Here is a 15,735-nt window from a genome sequence, read left to right as displayed (position 1 = left end):
GACACTTGGGTTTGGTTTTTTTTTAAAACTTCGTCACTCTTGTCACATTTAGGCGTTTACCACTCCAGTCCCCCTTTCAGTCTCCTGGACTACTAGTGTGTGTGTTTGAGGGGTTTGTTCAGTAACTGTGTTCTGGCACCTGTTTCACTCTTTGCCTGAGATTCAAAACAATTCAAACTGTTGGGCACTTTCTTAAAAAACTAGGAATACGAGGCAGTTTGGGAATTTTAGTTCTTAAAAAGAAATCTGTTAGCCAGTCTAAACTAGTCATATTTCCTGCATGACAATCCTTGCAAGTTCTGAATTGCCAGCATGCATTTGAAAACTGGATTAATATTTCTGGTCATTTGTCTTGCACTCCAAGTTCAAGGAAGCAAAGGTAAGTTCACAGGTAAAATGATTTTATTTATTTATTTTGTGTCATAGTTGGAGAATCTTTGGAAAGGTCAAGTTGTTTTCCCTAGCTATAAAAGTCACTGCCTAGAATTGGGTGCTATAGAAGTCTAGGTTAGTGATACTGTTAACTTGACAGGCTACCCTAAGAAAATGTTGACTTAACTTGTATCATGTAGGTTTGCTCAGCATTAAACTCGCTGTAAAAGATGCACTTTAGTTTATTTACTTATTTATGTTTCTAGATGAAAGAACAATTACAAATTACGTAGAAGGGGCAAATAGCTGAAGTGACTGCGTAAGAAAATGATTGTACTCTTAATGAGAATTTGTTGTTACTGAACTGAAAAGAAAGCAACAAAGCGTATTTTTGGCTTTACTGGGCATTGTCATGGCCAACTTAAAAGACTCCTAGGTATATACACAAATATTGTAGGTGGAAACAACACTGACAAAAAAACCCAGAAAATAGCAGTATAAATAAGGACTATGTTACTGGTAAATATGTACAGCAGAACAAGCAGAAAAATATAAACATTATAAAAGAAAAATGAAAAAGAATACATCTGCTGACTTAAGTACTTAGTGAAAAATGTAAAAAAAAATCATCATAGTACTTTTTTCTGATATGTAACAAATTTAAAAGCTGTTTCAATGAATAGATTCCTACAAAAAATAAAAGGAAGCATTGATTTATAAGCCTTTAGGCAGAATAAAAGCAAGACAGAACAGAGACAACTATTCTGTATTCAGTGAAGCAACTAACAATTGTTCCTTTAGACATATTGAAAAGTTCACAAGTCTTTCTTTAATTTTTCAGCATGAACAAGAACAAAACCAAAAACATTGAGATGTGTTTTTCCCCTTGTTCATTTACATACAGGAGAAAAAAACCCATCGGATTTTATTCTTATCACAAAAGGTTGTTGGGGTTTTTGTTTGTCTGGCTATACTAAAAGAAGGACGGGGACATTTGACATGGGTTTAATCAGGCCACAACTTTATTATTAGATGTGTGGGACTACCCAGCAGATAAAAGTGTACAGTGCAGGTAACCCCATGTTTATTCCATAATTATCCAGAGGTTTTTATTTGTTTGATTGATTTCATTTTTGGTTTGGGGTTTTTATTTCCTTGTTTGTTGTTATTTTTTAGATTGCTTACTAACTTTTCTGTCTGTCTTTGACATTTATGTCATCTAATTAAAATCCCAGGTAGCTATTGCTTTATACTTTGCCTAAGGGATTCGTTAATGTCCTAACATATCTTGCTTTCTTTCAGTCCTAGTCATGTTAGTTAAATGCAGTGATCAGGCAGTATCAGAAAAAGAGCATTTCCATTTGTATTTAAATGTTTGTAGAGGAAGAGAGAGCCCCAGCATTCTTTAGTCTACTGTTAATAACATTTAGAAATCTTCATTTGTGCAGCAAAGACTATTACCATTTTTCTGTTTTCAGATTTTGTTTTTGTTTTTTTAACAATTGTTTTAGCTCACTGAAATATAGACATACAGCTATGGAGAAGATTTAGTGAGGATATTTTACCTTGGAAAAACATAATGGGTCAGCTAAGTGCTAGCACCAGCTGCAGTTAATTTATATGGTGCCGCTTTACCTTTTCATTTCACATAAATAATTGCAATGAATTACTTAACATTTGGAAGTACGGCAGAAAGGGAATGAGTGAGAGGGAGTATATAAATCCAATGAATGTGATGAGGAAAAAAATTTACCAAACTGCATTGCCTTTGTATTTAAGGCATGCATTTACAAAATTATAAGATGAAACATTCTATGTTATTATTAATGCACTAATGATGGTATCAATAATGCGTACAATTGTGATTATAAAACTAGAAAGAAATGAAATGAAAAGTAAAGCTGAATATTCTGGCTTAGCATCATTTCTTGTACCTAGATATTGCAATACATCTGATAACAGTATAATTGGATGGCATGTTACAAAGAGAAGTTTAGGCTAAATATTAGGGGAAACATCCTAACAAAGTGCCAGACTGGTTTGTGAGTGTTTTCTGCAAGAGATTTAATAGAAGTCCCATTACTGGAACATTTAATACCACCTGTGGAAGACATGCTAGATAATATCTAGGGATCATCTTGCACCTAAAGAGGAAAAGGACTAAATGATTAAATAGATTTTTTTCATCTCTATTTTTAATTCTTTACAATAAATAGCAGCAAACAACAGTTTGATCAAATATTATTGCAATACTTAGGAACAAAGATTATAGGCATTTCCTGGCTTTTGTTGGTTTATCGGGCAGTAGTTTGTTATATACATTCATTTTTAATAATAATTGGTAAAATTTCCCCCCCCATGTTTATGATATATGTCCATACACATATTGATATTATTTTTGTTGTCATACATATTCATTATTAATATTGTATAGGAAAACCATTTTAAAATTAAATTCTGCTCTCAAATATACATGCATTGACTTCAAAGGTATTTAAGTGTTCAAAGATGCAGACAAGTGGCTCATGGGATTCTCAGAAGTGCCGAGGGCCCAGAACCTCAAACGTATTTAGATGTCTAATCAATGAGGATTCAGGTGCTTTGGAAAATCCCACTTACTTGACTATCTGCATCTTTAGGCACCTAAATATGTTTAAAAATCTCACCTTAACTACTTACATTCAAGTAGTGGGTGTTAGTGGATAGCGGAAATAATCTAGATGTGTTCAGAACTTTCATGGCCCTTCCAGTCTACTATACAGTGCAATTGCTATACATGGATAGTTGGAGATACTAAGCATTCTTAGGAAATTGAAGGCTCAAATGCAAATTAACTTTTTTTCCTTTTAAAAAAAAATCTTCAGAACACTAATAGTCTCTAAACCAGTTCATGGATTAATCAATTGCTGATTTTTTTCCCCCTATCACAGAACTGTCAAACTCAAATTGTTATTTTCAAGGTGGCCAAAAAAAATGGAGTTAGTTTTCTGAGCTATTCTATTTTCTCCCTACCCATCTAATTTTGCTGTGAGATCTTCAACAAACAAGAAGACTACACATGTCAAAGGGGGTTTCTAGAGAGGAATACAAGGGGACTTCATGGGTTGAGTAGACAGAGCTTCAACAATGCTCCAGAACTTGTTAGTCCTAGGAGGATCCAAAGACTGAACTTGAACTCATGTTCTATGCATTACCTTACCACTAAGCTGGCACAACCCCTTTTTAACACAGAACTAAAACCCAACACAAAGTGTGTGCTACATTTCAACCTAGAATGAATGTGAGTTACAAAGCACTGAAAATACAAATTCACCAATGAAAATGTTGATAGGTTCTGAGTTATAGCAGGATCTCCTAAAATTATGTATTAAAATTATGTACTTTTGTACCCTGCTTTCAGTCAGAAAAACTGTATGCGAGCTACATAACAGTGCTCAAGGCTGCTAAGTTTGAGGGGGTTTTTTAATAGACAAGTATTCTCCATTCACTCACAGTCATTCTTTAGGAGACAATGGCTTTCTGTGTGCTCTGTGAAATCATTTTAATTCATTCTGACTTATCCCTTCCCGTTGAGCTGTGCCAATTCAACAGTAACTGTTGCAGATTTTTGTTACTGTAATTGCCCTTGAGAAAAGGGTTAAACAAATCTATGCCATAGGAAGGGGGGAAAAAATCATTAAAAATTCAAAGAAACAATACATGGGTATGCCAGATTTACTCATCAGAATTATTCCACAGTTCATCTATGAAATAAAAATTCATCTTGATGAATTAAGGATGGTAGCTTCCCTGTTTATCTTTATAAACAACTGAAAAAATTAAATTCACCTTATTTTGAATGCAAAAATAGTGAATTAATTAGGAATGGTTTTTAATATTTAGCATTTCTTGACTTAACTCCAAATTTAAATATATGTAATGAAATATTAGTATTGTCAGTGAATATTAAACAGGAGTAGCACATGTATTCTAGGTTTGCACACAGATACTATGGTGATTGGTGCATTATAAATACTTAGACAAGATAGCTTTTAAGAGAAAAACAATAGAGATGACTCTAGAGGACAAGATATTTATTACCAATAAAGGGCTGTCTCCCCTTGAAGGGTCTAAGTTAAAGGCCACAGTGAAGGGACATTTACCCAAATTACTTTCCACATGCTAGAAAGCCATATTTAGGTTTAGTACATTCTGCACAAGTTCTTACAGTGCCCTCGTAACTATGGTATCTTAGCGCCTTCTAGTCAGACATTAAGTAACGAGACTAACTTCTGTCATGTGTGGTTCATGTGCTCTCATTCTTTCCTCAGGAGAAAAACCGTATATGCATTCTGGTGTATTTGCTATGGGATTTAATTTTTTTTCATCCTAAATTATATGTACACGTTTGTCATGGACACAGGACTAGCTGTGTCTCTGCCCCTTTTCCGGTCTCTCTGAGGGCACCATCTCTGAAGGCCTCTTCTCCTTACATAAGAACATAAGCATGGCCATACTGGGTCAGATTAAAGGTCCATCTAGCCCAGTATCCAGTCTTCTGACAGTGGCAAATGCCAGGTGCTTCAGAGGGAATGAACAGCACAGATAATCATCAAATGATCCATCCCCTGTTGCCCATTCCCAGCTTCAGGCAGTTCTCTGTTCTGCTTCTGGCGACATCCCCTGTTGCCCATTCCCAGCTTCTGGCCTTATCTGTCTTGGGGTGGAATCTTGGCATCTTAGACTGGGGCCCAATACCACATACCACCTTGCAGGCCAGACTGCATTTCAGGCACCTTCAGGAACCTGTGATATTGACCTTATCAAAGCAATTTTTTTTATTAAATAGTGGGAACAAAGCATTAGAGAAAAAGGGATTGCACAGTAACAAAGATCTGACACATCTTTAGTTTCACCTGCTCTTATGTTTCACTACAGGCTAAGTTAGACAGATTTTCCTCTTACATTAAAGGAACAGAACAGAACCAACTTACATTCTCCTAGCAAGCCCAGATCCTCCTGAGGGTCCATGGGTCCTTCAGTCCAACCCATTCTGTTCAGACGTGTTTCAGTACTCCCCAGGAGAACAGGCTAGAGCCATTAAGGTTGTTCTCTTTGGCATTGCCTCTTAATGACCCTTAAGTATAAGTTAGGTGACACCTAAAAGAGGGGCTTCTTTTCTCTTTCCCTAGGTGGGGAGGCTAGGTCAGCTACTCAGAGTGACCCCTACAGTGAAGGGTTCCACCACAATTATGGGACAGACAGTGCCAGATCTAACACCATATTAAGAATCACCAAAGAGCACCCCTACATTTTCACAAAATTGCTAAGTGTTTATACCTAATGCAGTTGAGGTCCCCTTTTGTGCCTCACAGACCTTAATGTATTGGGGAAGTACTGTTATCCCCACTTTACCAAAAGGAAACTGAGGCACGGAGAGACTAAGTGATTTACCCAAGGTCACACTGAAAGGCTGTGGCAGAGCAAAGAACTGAATATAAGACTCCATATCCCAATCTATCACCCTAAACTCTGCACCATCCTTCCTTTCTCTTAGGAAGGCTATGTCAAGAACCTTAAAGTGGAACAAAATGTAGTGAGGTTTGTTGAGGTTCTTAGCTCCTGTAGAAGTTCATTGCAGATTCATGGACTGAGAAAGCTCTATTTCCTGCACAGGTAAGCGTTCCCTTTGCAGTGGACAGTTCCATTTGCCTACAGACTGGTGTCATTATCCCAGAGCTTTAGGTGATCTTTTAGACACCATGGCTTCAGACTCCTAAAAGTGCTTTCTTCTGCCAACCAGCATAACCATCATCTTACTTCATCCTCAACCAGCTGCTCTCTTCACCCATTAGTTGATCTTGCCCAAGCAATGAACTATCTTGGTGGTGCTTGTACTTATCAAAGGATAGATAAAGTTGGATGTCATCTGCAAATTGGTGGCACTTGAGCCCATGTTGTCTCACAGTTCTCCTAGTGACTGCATGTAGATGCTGAATAGCATTGAATAGAACAGTGGTTCTCAACCAGGAGTACATGTACTCCTTGGGGTACACAGGGGTTTTCCAGGGGGTACTCAACTGATCTAAATATTTGCCTAGTTTTACAACAGACTACATAAAAAGCAATAGCAAAGTCTGTACAAACAAACTTCATAGACTGTGATTTGTTTATACTTCTCTGTATACTACACACTGAAATGTAAGAACAATATTTATATTCCAATTGGTTCATTTTATAATTATATGGTAAAAATGAGAAAGTAAGCAATTTTTCAGTAGTAGTGTGCTGTGACAGTTGTGTGTTATGTCTGATTTTATAAGTTTTTAAGTGAGGTGTAACTTAGGGGTACACAAGACAAATCAGACTCTTGAAAGGGGTACAGTTGTCTGTAAAGGTTAGGAGTCACTGGTATGGAGAATTGATCCTAAAGGCGCTCTTTAAATGAGGAGCCTAGTGGCAGAGGTGCAGTGTCTCTTCACTGTCCTTTGGATGCATCCCTCAAGGAAGCACTTGAATCATTATAGAGCATTCGCTAGGACCCTTGCCACCTCTCTCAGGTGGGGCAGCAGTATTCGCAGGGTCGGTCCAGGAGAATGAGAATGGATGTCTGTCCTCTTCCACTAACATCAAGAAATCATCCACCAATGACATTAATGCTGTTTCTGGCCCATGTCCTGGCCTGAAACCAGATTGTGCTGGATCCTGGGTATTGGCTTCAGCTAGATGAGCTCATAGGAAGCCTTTGGCTAGTTTCTCTAAGAACTCGCTCAGGAATGGAAGGTTTTATACTGGGCAGGGCTTAAATAGATTTGCTGCACCCAGGATGCATTTCTTCAATGCTGGTTGCACTTGGTTGAAGGAGGAAGGGAAGATTCCTTTCCTGAATGGGGCATTGATTATTTCTGTCAGGAAAGACCCACTCACTTTTACCAGGCAGGAAGGGCAGGGTCCAGATTCACTGGTCTTAAGTCAAGATTTCTTCAACGTGACCAATACTTCCTGTAGAGTGAATGTGAGAACTCAGACTGAAGATGAGCTGTTTGTTGGTCAGTGTAAAGGCTTAGATCTGTGCAACAAGAGGAACCTTCCCAAACATGTGTGATCTTTTACAGCAAAGTAGGAGGATTGTTCTTCACTGAGCATGATGCTGTGTATACTTGGCTGTAGACAGTAGGGAATCAGTGTTAATGAAGTAGTTTTCCACCCTGACTAGCTCCTTAGGTTAGGATTTGGCAGGTTCTATGGATTCTGAGAAGAAGGTTCTCTTGGCCTGTTATACACCCTCAAAATAGGATTGGAGAAATTCTGTTTCAATCTGTCTGCTTCAGAGTTTGTTTTCAGTGATTGGTGTTTGAGTTTCCATCTCTCTCTCTCTTCATCTGGTTTAGGATGTCAGAACACCAAGGACATCTGTGTGGGCAAGTGGGAAGAACAAAAATTTGGGGGAGGGGAGCAGTCAATGGTCAAGTTCCTTAGGGATACTCAGTTAAGGAAATGAATTCCTTCCCATTCACTGAAATTCCAAAGCACCTGGTGCACTGTTGAGTGAAAACAGTGATGTCTGGTACTGCAATGCTAATCCAAAGAGGTTCCTGGGGGAGAAAAATCAAGTTGCCCTTACTTAGCTCACTATCCCTTTGCTTATCTATTTTAAAGTCATTGCTTTAAAAAAACAAACAAACTGTGTTTTGCAAATAATGGGTTTTTTCCCCCTAATCTAGACCTTTAAGACTGTCATTTTGTAAACTTCATATCTGGAAATAAATCATCAAAAACTCTTCTATTGTTTTATTTTAACACATGTTCTTGACTCTCAGGATTTTTCTTTACTAATTATTAAATTGGATCAGTCATTCATTCATACAAGGAAAATGGCCTCAGCAGTACATTGTGTCATTTGAATATTATATTACAGTAAGACAATTCCTCCAGACTTTGATGGGAATTTTGCCTAAGTAAATAATGAAGGCCACACAATCATCCTATGGAGCAGCTAGAGATGACAGACCAAAACCACAGCTTTCCTGGGTTCTCAAAGACAGAAATCCCATGGATTCTGGAACATTCTAAAGATGGTGGCTCCATACTGTACTCCCTTAACCAAAAAGAGGCTGGATAGCCATCTGTCTTGGATGGTTTAGACCAGCGGTTCTCAAACTGTGGGTCGGGACTACAAAGTGGGTCACAACCGCATTTTAATGGGGTCACCAGGGCTGTCTTAGACTTGGTGCAGTCTAGGGCTGAAGCCTGAGCCCCAGTGCCCAGGGCTGAAGCTGAAGCCCGAGGGCTTCAACCCTGTGTGGTGGGGCTCAACTTACAGGCCCCCTGCCTGGGGCTGAAGCCTTGGCATTTGGTTTTGGCCTCCCGGCCTGGGGCAGTAAGGCTTGGGCTTTGGTCCCCCAACCCAGGGCAGCAGGGCTCAGGCTTCGGTCCCTTCTCCTGGATTGTGTAGTAATTTTTGTTGTCAGAAGGGGACTGCAGTGCAATGAAGTTTGAGAACCCCTGGTTTAGACACAACAAATCCTACATCTCGGGCAAGGCATTAGGTCTCTTCTAAACCTATGGTTCTATGATTCTATGATAAGATTTATGGGGCCATGATCTGTGTTGGCTAATGCCCCCCAATGCTTAGGGTGTTTTGTATTTTGGGGGGAGGGGGAAATTGGCGAGGGAAGTTGAGACAGGATCAAAATTATCTAGCATGAGGCAATCACTGCAGGTTTGTGGAAATACATTGTAGCAGAAAGTGGCCATCCTCCAGCCCAGGGTTAGATTAAGTCATATGTACTATAGGCCTGTGCCCATGGTCCCAGATCCTGGAATCATGGGATTACTTCAGACTCTCACTTTAATTTTTTTTTAAAGGTCAGTTTTTATCCCTCATGTTTCTCAGCAGAAGTTTGGAAATGTGACCCGAGTGTAGCCAATATATGTTATCTGAGTGAGTTGGCAGACAGTCCAAAACAATAGCACCAAGAAGCATAAATAGCACCATACATTTCACTATGGAGTGTTAAACCCAGGACCCACCACCCTGGGGGCCCTGCCAATAGACCCAAGCAAAATACTGTGTTTTTGTGGGCTCAGTCCATCAGCCAGAGCAAATAAACACCCCCCCAAATGCTGGGATAAGGACTGGGAAACCCCTCTGACACAGCTTTTGTTCCCAGTTTTCCAAAAGGAGGAGGCCCGTGCTGTCACTCCTAAGGGAAAGAAGAAGATCCATGCTTACTGTCCTTGCCACCTGGGCAGATGAGGGGCCAGCCCACAACATTTTGTCACTTGAGGCAGGGAGCTCAAATGATGCCCCCGCCCCCTCACTTGGGCCAAAACTTTGAAAGGTCTCAATTCTGCCTTCTTCCTGTTCTGCTCCTCTCATGGTATTTCTCTGCTATCTACCCCAATAAAGGAGAACTAACAACTTAAAATGCCTTGTTGAAAAATGTTAAGTAACACTTAACTTTCAAATGCCTGAACAGCAAATGTAACTTTCCTTGTCTGCATAGTAAACATTGGCATTTTTATCTGTTTGAATAATTGAAGTGGTTCAAAGATTTGAACTGCTTCCTGAAGATCCACAGTCTGGGCCAGTTCATGCTCCATTGACATGGTTGCAAGGCCGACCAGCCTCTCCCGTGTCATTGTGGAACATAGATGTGTTTTTATTAACTTCAACTTGAAGAAACTGCGTTCTCCACTGCAACTGTTACAGGAAGTGTTAGAAGTATGCGCAGAGCAACAAAAGCATTTGGAAAGAGCGTAGTCATCTTATTTGTGCACATATATTCCAGAACAGCCTTTGGAGTTGATCCTGCTGAAATGTATCTTGAAAGGGCTTTCAGTTCATCACCTAAATCACTCTCATCAATATCGCGCATGTCATCATGTGTCAACACTGTCTCTAGTGCCCTGCATTGCTGCTGCAGGCCTTCTTCAGGTATAGTGAGGAGTTTTGGAATATCATACAACATCCCAAATATACTGCTGTGTTCCTTGAGCTGCATGAAACATTCTTCAACTGACTGTATTGCACAATCCAGCACCTGGTTAAAGAATTCAACTTTAAATTGTTGTTTGGGGTCTCTTATGGGATTATCCCGTGCCTCATAATCAAAATGTCGTCTTCTTCGGTGACTCTTGTATTCTTGAATGGGTGGGAAAATAGCTTCAGTGTGAAGTTCCTCTGCCAACTTCTGTGCACTCTTCAGAACATTTTGAAATCCCTCATCAGATTGGTAAAACTGTAGGTATGACTTTGCTTTGTCCAGTTGTTCCATTGCTCCGGCTATATCAAGGTCAACACCGTGGAGTCTCTTGCTTACAAGATTTATTTCAAACAATATGTCATGCCACAACACTAAGCCACACAGAAATTTGAAGTTATGTATTTTTCCGGAGAGTCCATTTCCCTCTGCCACTGTTCTCCCACAAACAGTTCCTGTCATAGTATTATCCTCCATAATGGCAACTATGGCATCATCTATCTTCCCAGTTTGGGGTTTGATAGGCTTTATGGCCTCCACTCAACTTTCCCATCATGTGGCACTCAGTGGTTTCAGTGTCAGAGAGGATGTTCCCAGATGTTGCTTCAAAATTTGCCATCAATGAGTTGATACAGAGAAAAATACATAGATACTTTGAATTACATTAAAAAATTCAGCAGCCTCACTAGAAGCTGATGCTGCATCACTGACCACCAAGTTCAATGGATGAGAACTGCATGGGACAAAAAAAGCTTGAGGGTTTAACTCTCGGATCCGTTTCTGCATGCCTCTGTTCTTTCCTCTCATGTTGGCACCATTGTCGTAGCCCTGACCTCTCATGTCAGCTATCTCAATTCCTGTATCTTCCAGCTTTTTAAGAAGCACATTTGTCATACCAGCTTCTGTAGTGTCATCAATGGCAATAAATTCTAGAAAATGCTCTCTGACAGTCACCATTGCATGGACATTTTCACTAGGTTCTGTTGTTGTTACTAAATGCACCATTAAAGTCATTTGTTCCATATGGCTGATGTCAGGTGCGCAGTCCAGAATAACAGAGTAATATCTTGCTGACTTCAGATCTGCCACATTTTCTGTTTGACTTTTGTTGCCAGTAACTGTATGATCTCATTTTGAATTGTTTTTCCAAGGTAGTGGTGTGTGTACATTTCTTGGGTGGTGACTCTTCTTAGATGCTCCTGGAGTACAGCATCAAACTCAGCCATCAGCTCCATAATTTTAAGGAAGTTTCCATTGTTTGGCACATACAGCTGATCTGAAGTGCCATGCAGTGCTAGGTTTTGGGTAGCAAGCATTCTCACAATGGCAATGAGCCTTTTCAGAACATTTTGCCAGTAAAGAGACTCTGATGCAATCTTCTCTTGATGCTGATCATTTATGGGGGCCTTTAACCTTAATCTCATCTCAAGCTCTTTCCACCTTTGGAATGCTCTCCGGTGATTTGCTGCCTTCTCATTGGCTGCCAGATTTATAGCCAGATTTTTCCAGTCCTTTGTTCCTGTAGAACCCAATGTGGCTGGAACATTAGACTGGAAGAGTTTGCAACAAAAACAGTATGCAGCATTCTGGGGTTTTGAGTACATAAGCCATGGCCTCTCCACTTTGTCACCATTGGGGATTTAACGCCAGTAATGTGTTGGATGGAAACTTCTATTTTCATTGTCTTTGGGGAACATTAAGTTTTTTTACTTGCTGTGGTTCATGCAGTTCAGGGAAGTCCCTCAGGTTACTGCTCAAGTGGGTCCACAGTCCTGGATCATATGGACTTAAGGAACTAAACTCAGCAGCAGCTGTTTCTTGCGTCTCCACCACACTCTTCTCTGATCTGCACTTTTCTTCAGGAATGTGCATAGTTACATCCATTTGAGATGGAGATATGGATGCTGCAGTAGCTACCAGGTCACCTGCACTCTGACTAACTGGATGATCAGGCATCTCCTCACCACTCACATCCTCACTGGGGCCGGAAGGCTCACCATGAACATTTGTGTCTATGTATCTCAGGAGAGCTCCTTTCTGCTTAGATAGAAAAGATTCCTTTGCTTCCTTTCTTTTTCTGAAAGCTGCCCCAGAGGGGCATTTTCTTCTTTCACTTATGACTGCTGTTCTGTGCCAGCTATAGTGGCTTTCAACACTCAGTTGAAGGGGGCAAATAAGCAGGCGGGTAGCAGGGCCTGAGTGAGGGAAGATATCAGCTTCTTAAGGGCCTAACTGGCTCCTACTACTTCAGTTGACTGCCTGTTCTCCTCAAGTGGGTTCAGGGAAGCAGCAGGAAACAGGAAGCTCCCTGAGAAGCTGGTGTTAATCAGTCCAGGCTCCTGGGGGTGTTAGAGAGGTACATAAGAGGCTCCTCCTCCTCTCTCTCCCTGCAGCTCCTGCTGCTTTCTGTTAATCCCTTTCACCTTTTCTCCAGCCTGTCTGTTATGTCTCTTGTGCCCTCCTTCCTCCAGCACAGCATTCCACCATCTCTGTGCATCTAGAGCAGAGAGAATACATATGCACCAGCAGACAATTTTCTACACTCTGGGTCCTAGTGTTGCCCCCCCAGTCTGGCACCTGAGGCGGCTGCCTCAGTTCACCTCATAGTAAGGCCAGCCCTGCTGACACTGCTGCTCTGAGTTGGTGGCTGAGTTGCATGTGTAGAGACTTGCATTGCCTTAATTTTGGCCCTGTTCAGTCCTGTCGCTTGTCCCCCCATTAACCTCATCCCCATGGAACTGGGGTGGAGGGACTGCCATGGTATCAGGACACACTGAAGAGTGTGCTGCTGAGGCCCTGCCCACCACTGGCAGGTACCACCAGATGTGGTTCGTGATTGCTCCCACTAGTGAATGGGAGTATGGTTCTGAATAAGTAGTCCAGCATTTGTCCTTTTATCTGTACCAATTGCACCTTATATGCTCTACTGCTCATATGTTAGATTATTTCTTCACTTTATACTAATCAATCACTTCTAGGGAGCTGCTAATCTATTTTTAATTATATGTCGTTATCCTTGCCTACAGCTACAGATTTAAATATCAAATAGTCTACTGTGCTATTTGCTGTACACTTAATTCTTGCTTTTGGGTGACCTAAACACATCAATAGGAAAGCCGTTGAAATAACCCAATTGGTAATTTCTTGTCAGTTTCTTTGTTACCAGTTACTGTTTTCTTCCTTGAATGAGTCTTGGGTTTTAATTAGTAATTAATTTACTATGAAAGCAGTATGCATCATTTATCACTCAAGCCTTCCTCTCTACACTTGGAGAACATGCTCTTATATTATAGAGACTAACTTGCTTTTTTTATTGATTTCAAACTTTGGGTTGATTTCAGGCAGTTCTTTTCTTTTCCTACTGAATTATTCAAACTTTAACATTTTTGTCCCGATGTCACCCTTTACTTTTCTATTCAAGCATTCACAACTTTGAAACTCTTCTCTTTGCATATAATCAACTTTCTGGCATCTAGTCAAACTAAATTTCATATTCTGAATTAACCCAGTAGCATAATGCAGTCACATGGGTATATTTCTTGAAAAAGAAAAAAAATGAGAACTAGGAGAAACAGGTAGTATTGGCAGTGAGAAATAAGGATATAGATATAGATATATCTATATATAGATATATATATCAAGGAAATCTACTGTAATAATGGGAAAGGAACCATGAATGAAACCTCCCTGCTCCTCTCTTTAGAAAAGAAAAAAGTCCTACTGATCTACTCCATGAAGTTTTTAAATTTCTTTTTTTCTAGGAGTCCTGTTAAATAGCCACATATAGTACTCACCTTTTACCATCATGTAAATTAATAGAGCTGTTGGGAAATTTTTGATGAAATATTATTTTGTCAGAAAATGCTGATTTGTTGAAACAAACTTTTTCACAGGAAAAGGTCAGTTTGACAAATTTCCTAACCCCAAAAATTTTTGAAAAAAACCCCACAAAATTACCAAAAGGTTTTGTTTCAACATTTTTGAAACAAAAGATTCTGATTTTCCTGTTCAGGACTACCATAGTTTGAGAACCTGTGTTGTAAACAGGGCCAGCTCCAGCATTTTTGCCACCCCGAGCGGCGAAGAAAAAAAAAATAAAAGCCCGATTGAGCGGAGCGATTGAGCTGCTGCCAAAGTGCTGCCGAAGAGGAAGTGAGGCACTGAAGGACCCACTGCCGCAGACCCAGACGTGCCGCCCCAACAACAGACGGACTGCTGCACCTTTCTATTGGCCACCCCAGGCACCTGCTTCCTTTGCTGTGCCTGGAGCTGGCCCTGGTTGTAAATGTCTGAGATGAGGTCTTCAAACCACAATTTGAGGACTTCAATAACTCAGACATAGGTTAGGGGTTTGTTATAGAAGTGGATGGGTGAGATTGTATGGCCTGCATTGTGCAGGAGGTCAGACTAGATGATCATAATGGTCCCTTCTGACCTTAAAGTCTATGAGTCTATCAGGACTGGGGGAACAGGGATTCCCGATTTTAATATCTGCACTGAAACTAACTCCTGCCTTGGCCCTGGTAAATTATGCCATCTGGAAAAGAGGGGGAATTATACCCATCTCCTTCATAGGGTAGTTAGTGAGGATTAGTTAGTTAAACATTTGTAATGCACTACATAAACACCTAAAGTTTATTATTAAAAAGTCACCATACTGTGACCGATGTCTGCTTTCCTGAACTAGAATGATCATGACGAAATAAAAACTATCTTCCATACATCTCCTGAAGGTAAAACTGGTACAAATGCCTTTGCCAATTAACAGGTCTAAACAAAAGAGCAAAAGAATTGTGCAGGGCAAATATCTTATGTATACACACAACAGTGAAAAATATCCCTCCCAAAAAAATTCTTTGCTTTAAATTAAAATACATTCCCATATTCCTGGGATTCTTTGGAATGTGGTTTCTTCAAAAAGTGTTCTGGGTATTGGGCTTAATAAATACACTATATAAAACTGGGATGATTCGAGTCTACTCAGATATAAAGAGGGTGGGGGGAGAAAGAGATATTGTAGACTATAGTCTATAGGCACATCACCACCCGGCAAAGGACTTATGTATGTGTATATTTTTATTCAACAGGAGGAGACAAAGATGCATACAAAAAAAAGCTGCATAATCCAATGACACATATTCAAGCATAGAAAATGTTTAAGCCATTTAGATGCTTGTGCCCTTTGGTGAAAATTTCTCAGGTGTATAATTGACAGTTTCCACTAAAGCAGAGGGAGGACATGGGTCTAAATGAACATTTCTATACACAGAGAATTTGCTCTTCGATTAGCATTCAGTAAACTCTGGGAAACATCATGAAGTGACAGTGGGTTTTCTAAGTCAAGTTTTATAGAGGTTTGACAAGAGAGTGAGCTCACAAGTTGATATAGTAGGAATCA

General features: G+C 40.1%; 1 protein-coding gene across 1 annotated transcript in view; it reads left to right on the top strand.

Annotated features, from left to right (window-relative positions):
* The first annotated feature begins 312 nt into the window (after positions 1–312).
* The window catches only part of IMPG1 (interphotoreceptor matrix proteoglycan 1), a 92,329-nt gene continuing 76,906 nt past the window's right edge, over positions 313–15,735 (top strand). Inside the window, exon 1 of the mRNA XM_045011770.1 lies at positions 313–379. Coding sequence (XP_044867705.1) covers positions 313–379 — 67 coding nt within the window. The remainder of the gene's footprint in view (positions 380–15,735) is intronic.

Source organism: Mauremys mutica, chromosome 3 (assembly GCF_020497125.1).
Source record: "Mauremys mutica isolate MM-2020 ecotype Southern chromosome 3, ASM2049712v1, whole genome shotgun sequence".
Taxonomy (NCBI): domain Eukaryota; kingdom Metazoa; phylum Chordata; order Testudines; family Geoemydidae; genus Mauremys; species Mauremys mutica.
Note: the sequence above shows the minus strand (reverse complement) of the source record. Positions and strands in the feature narration are given on the sequence as shown.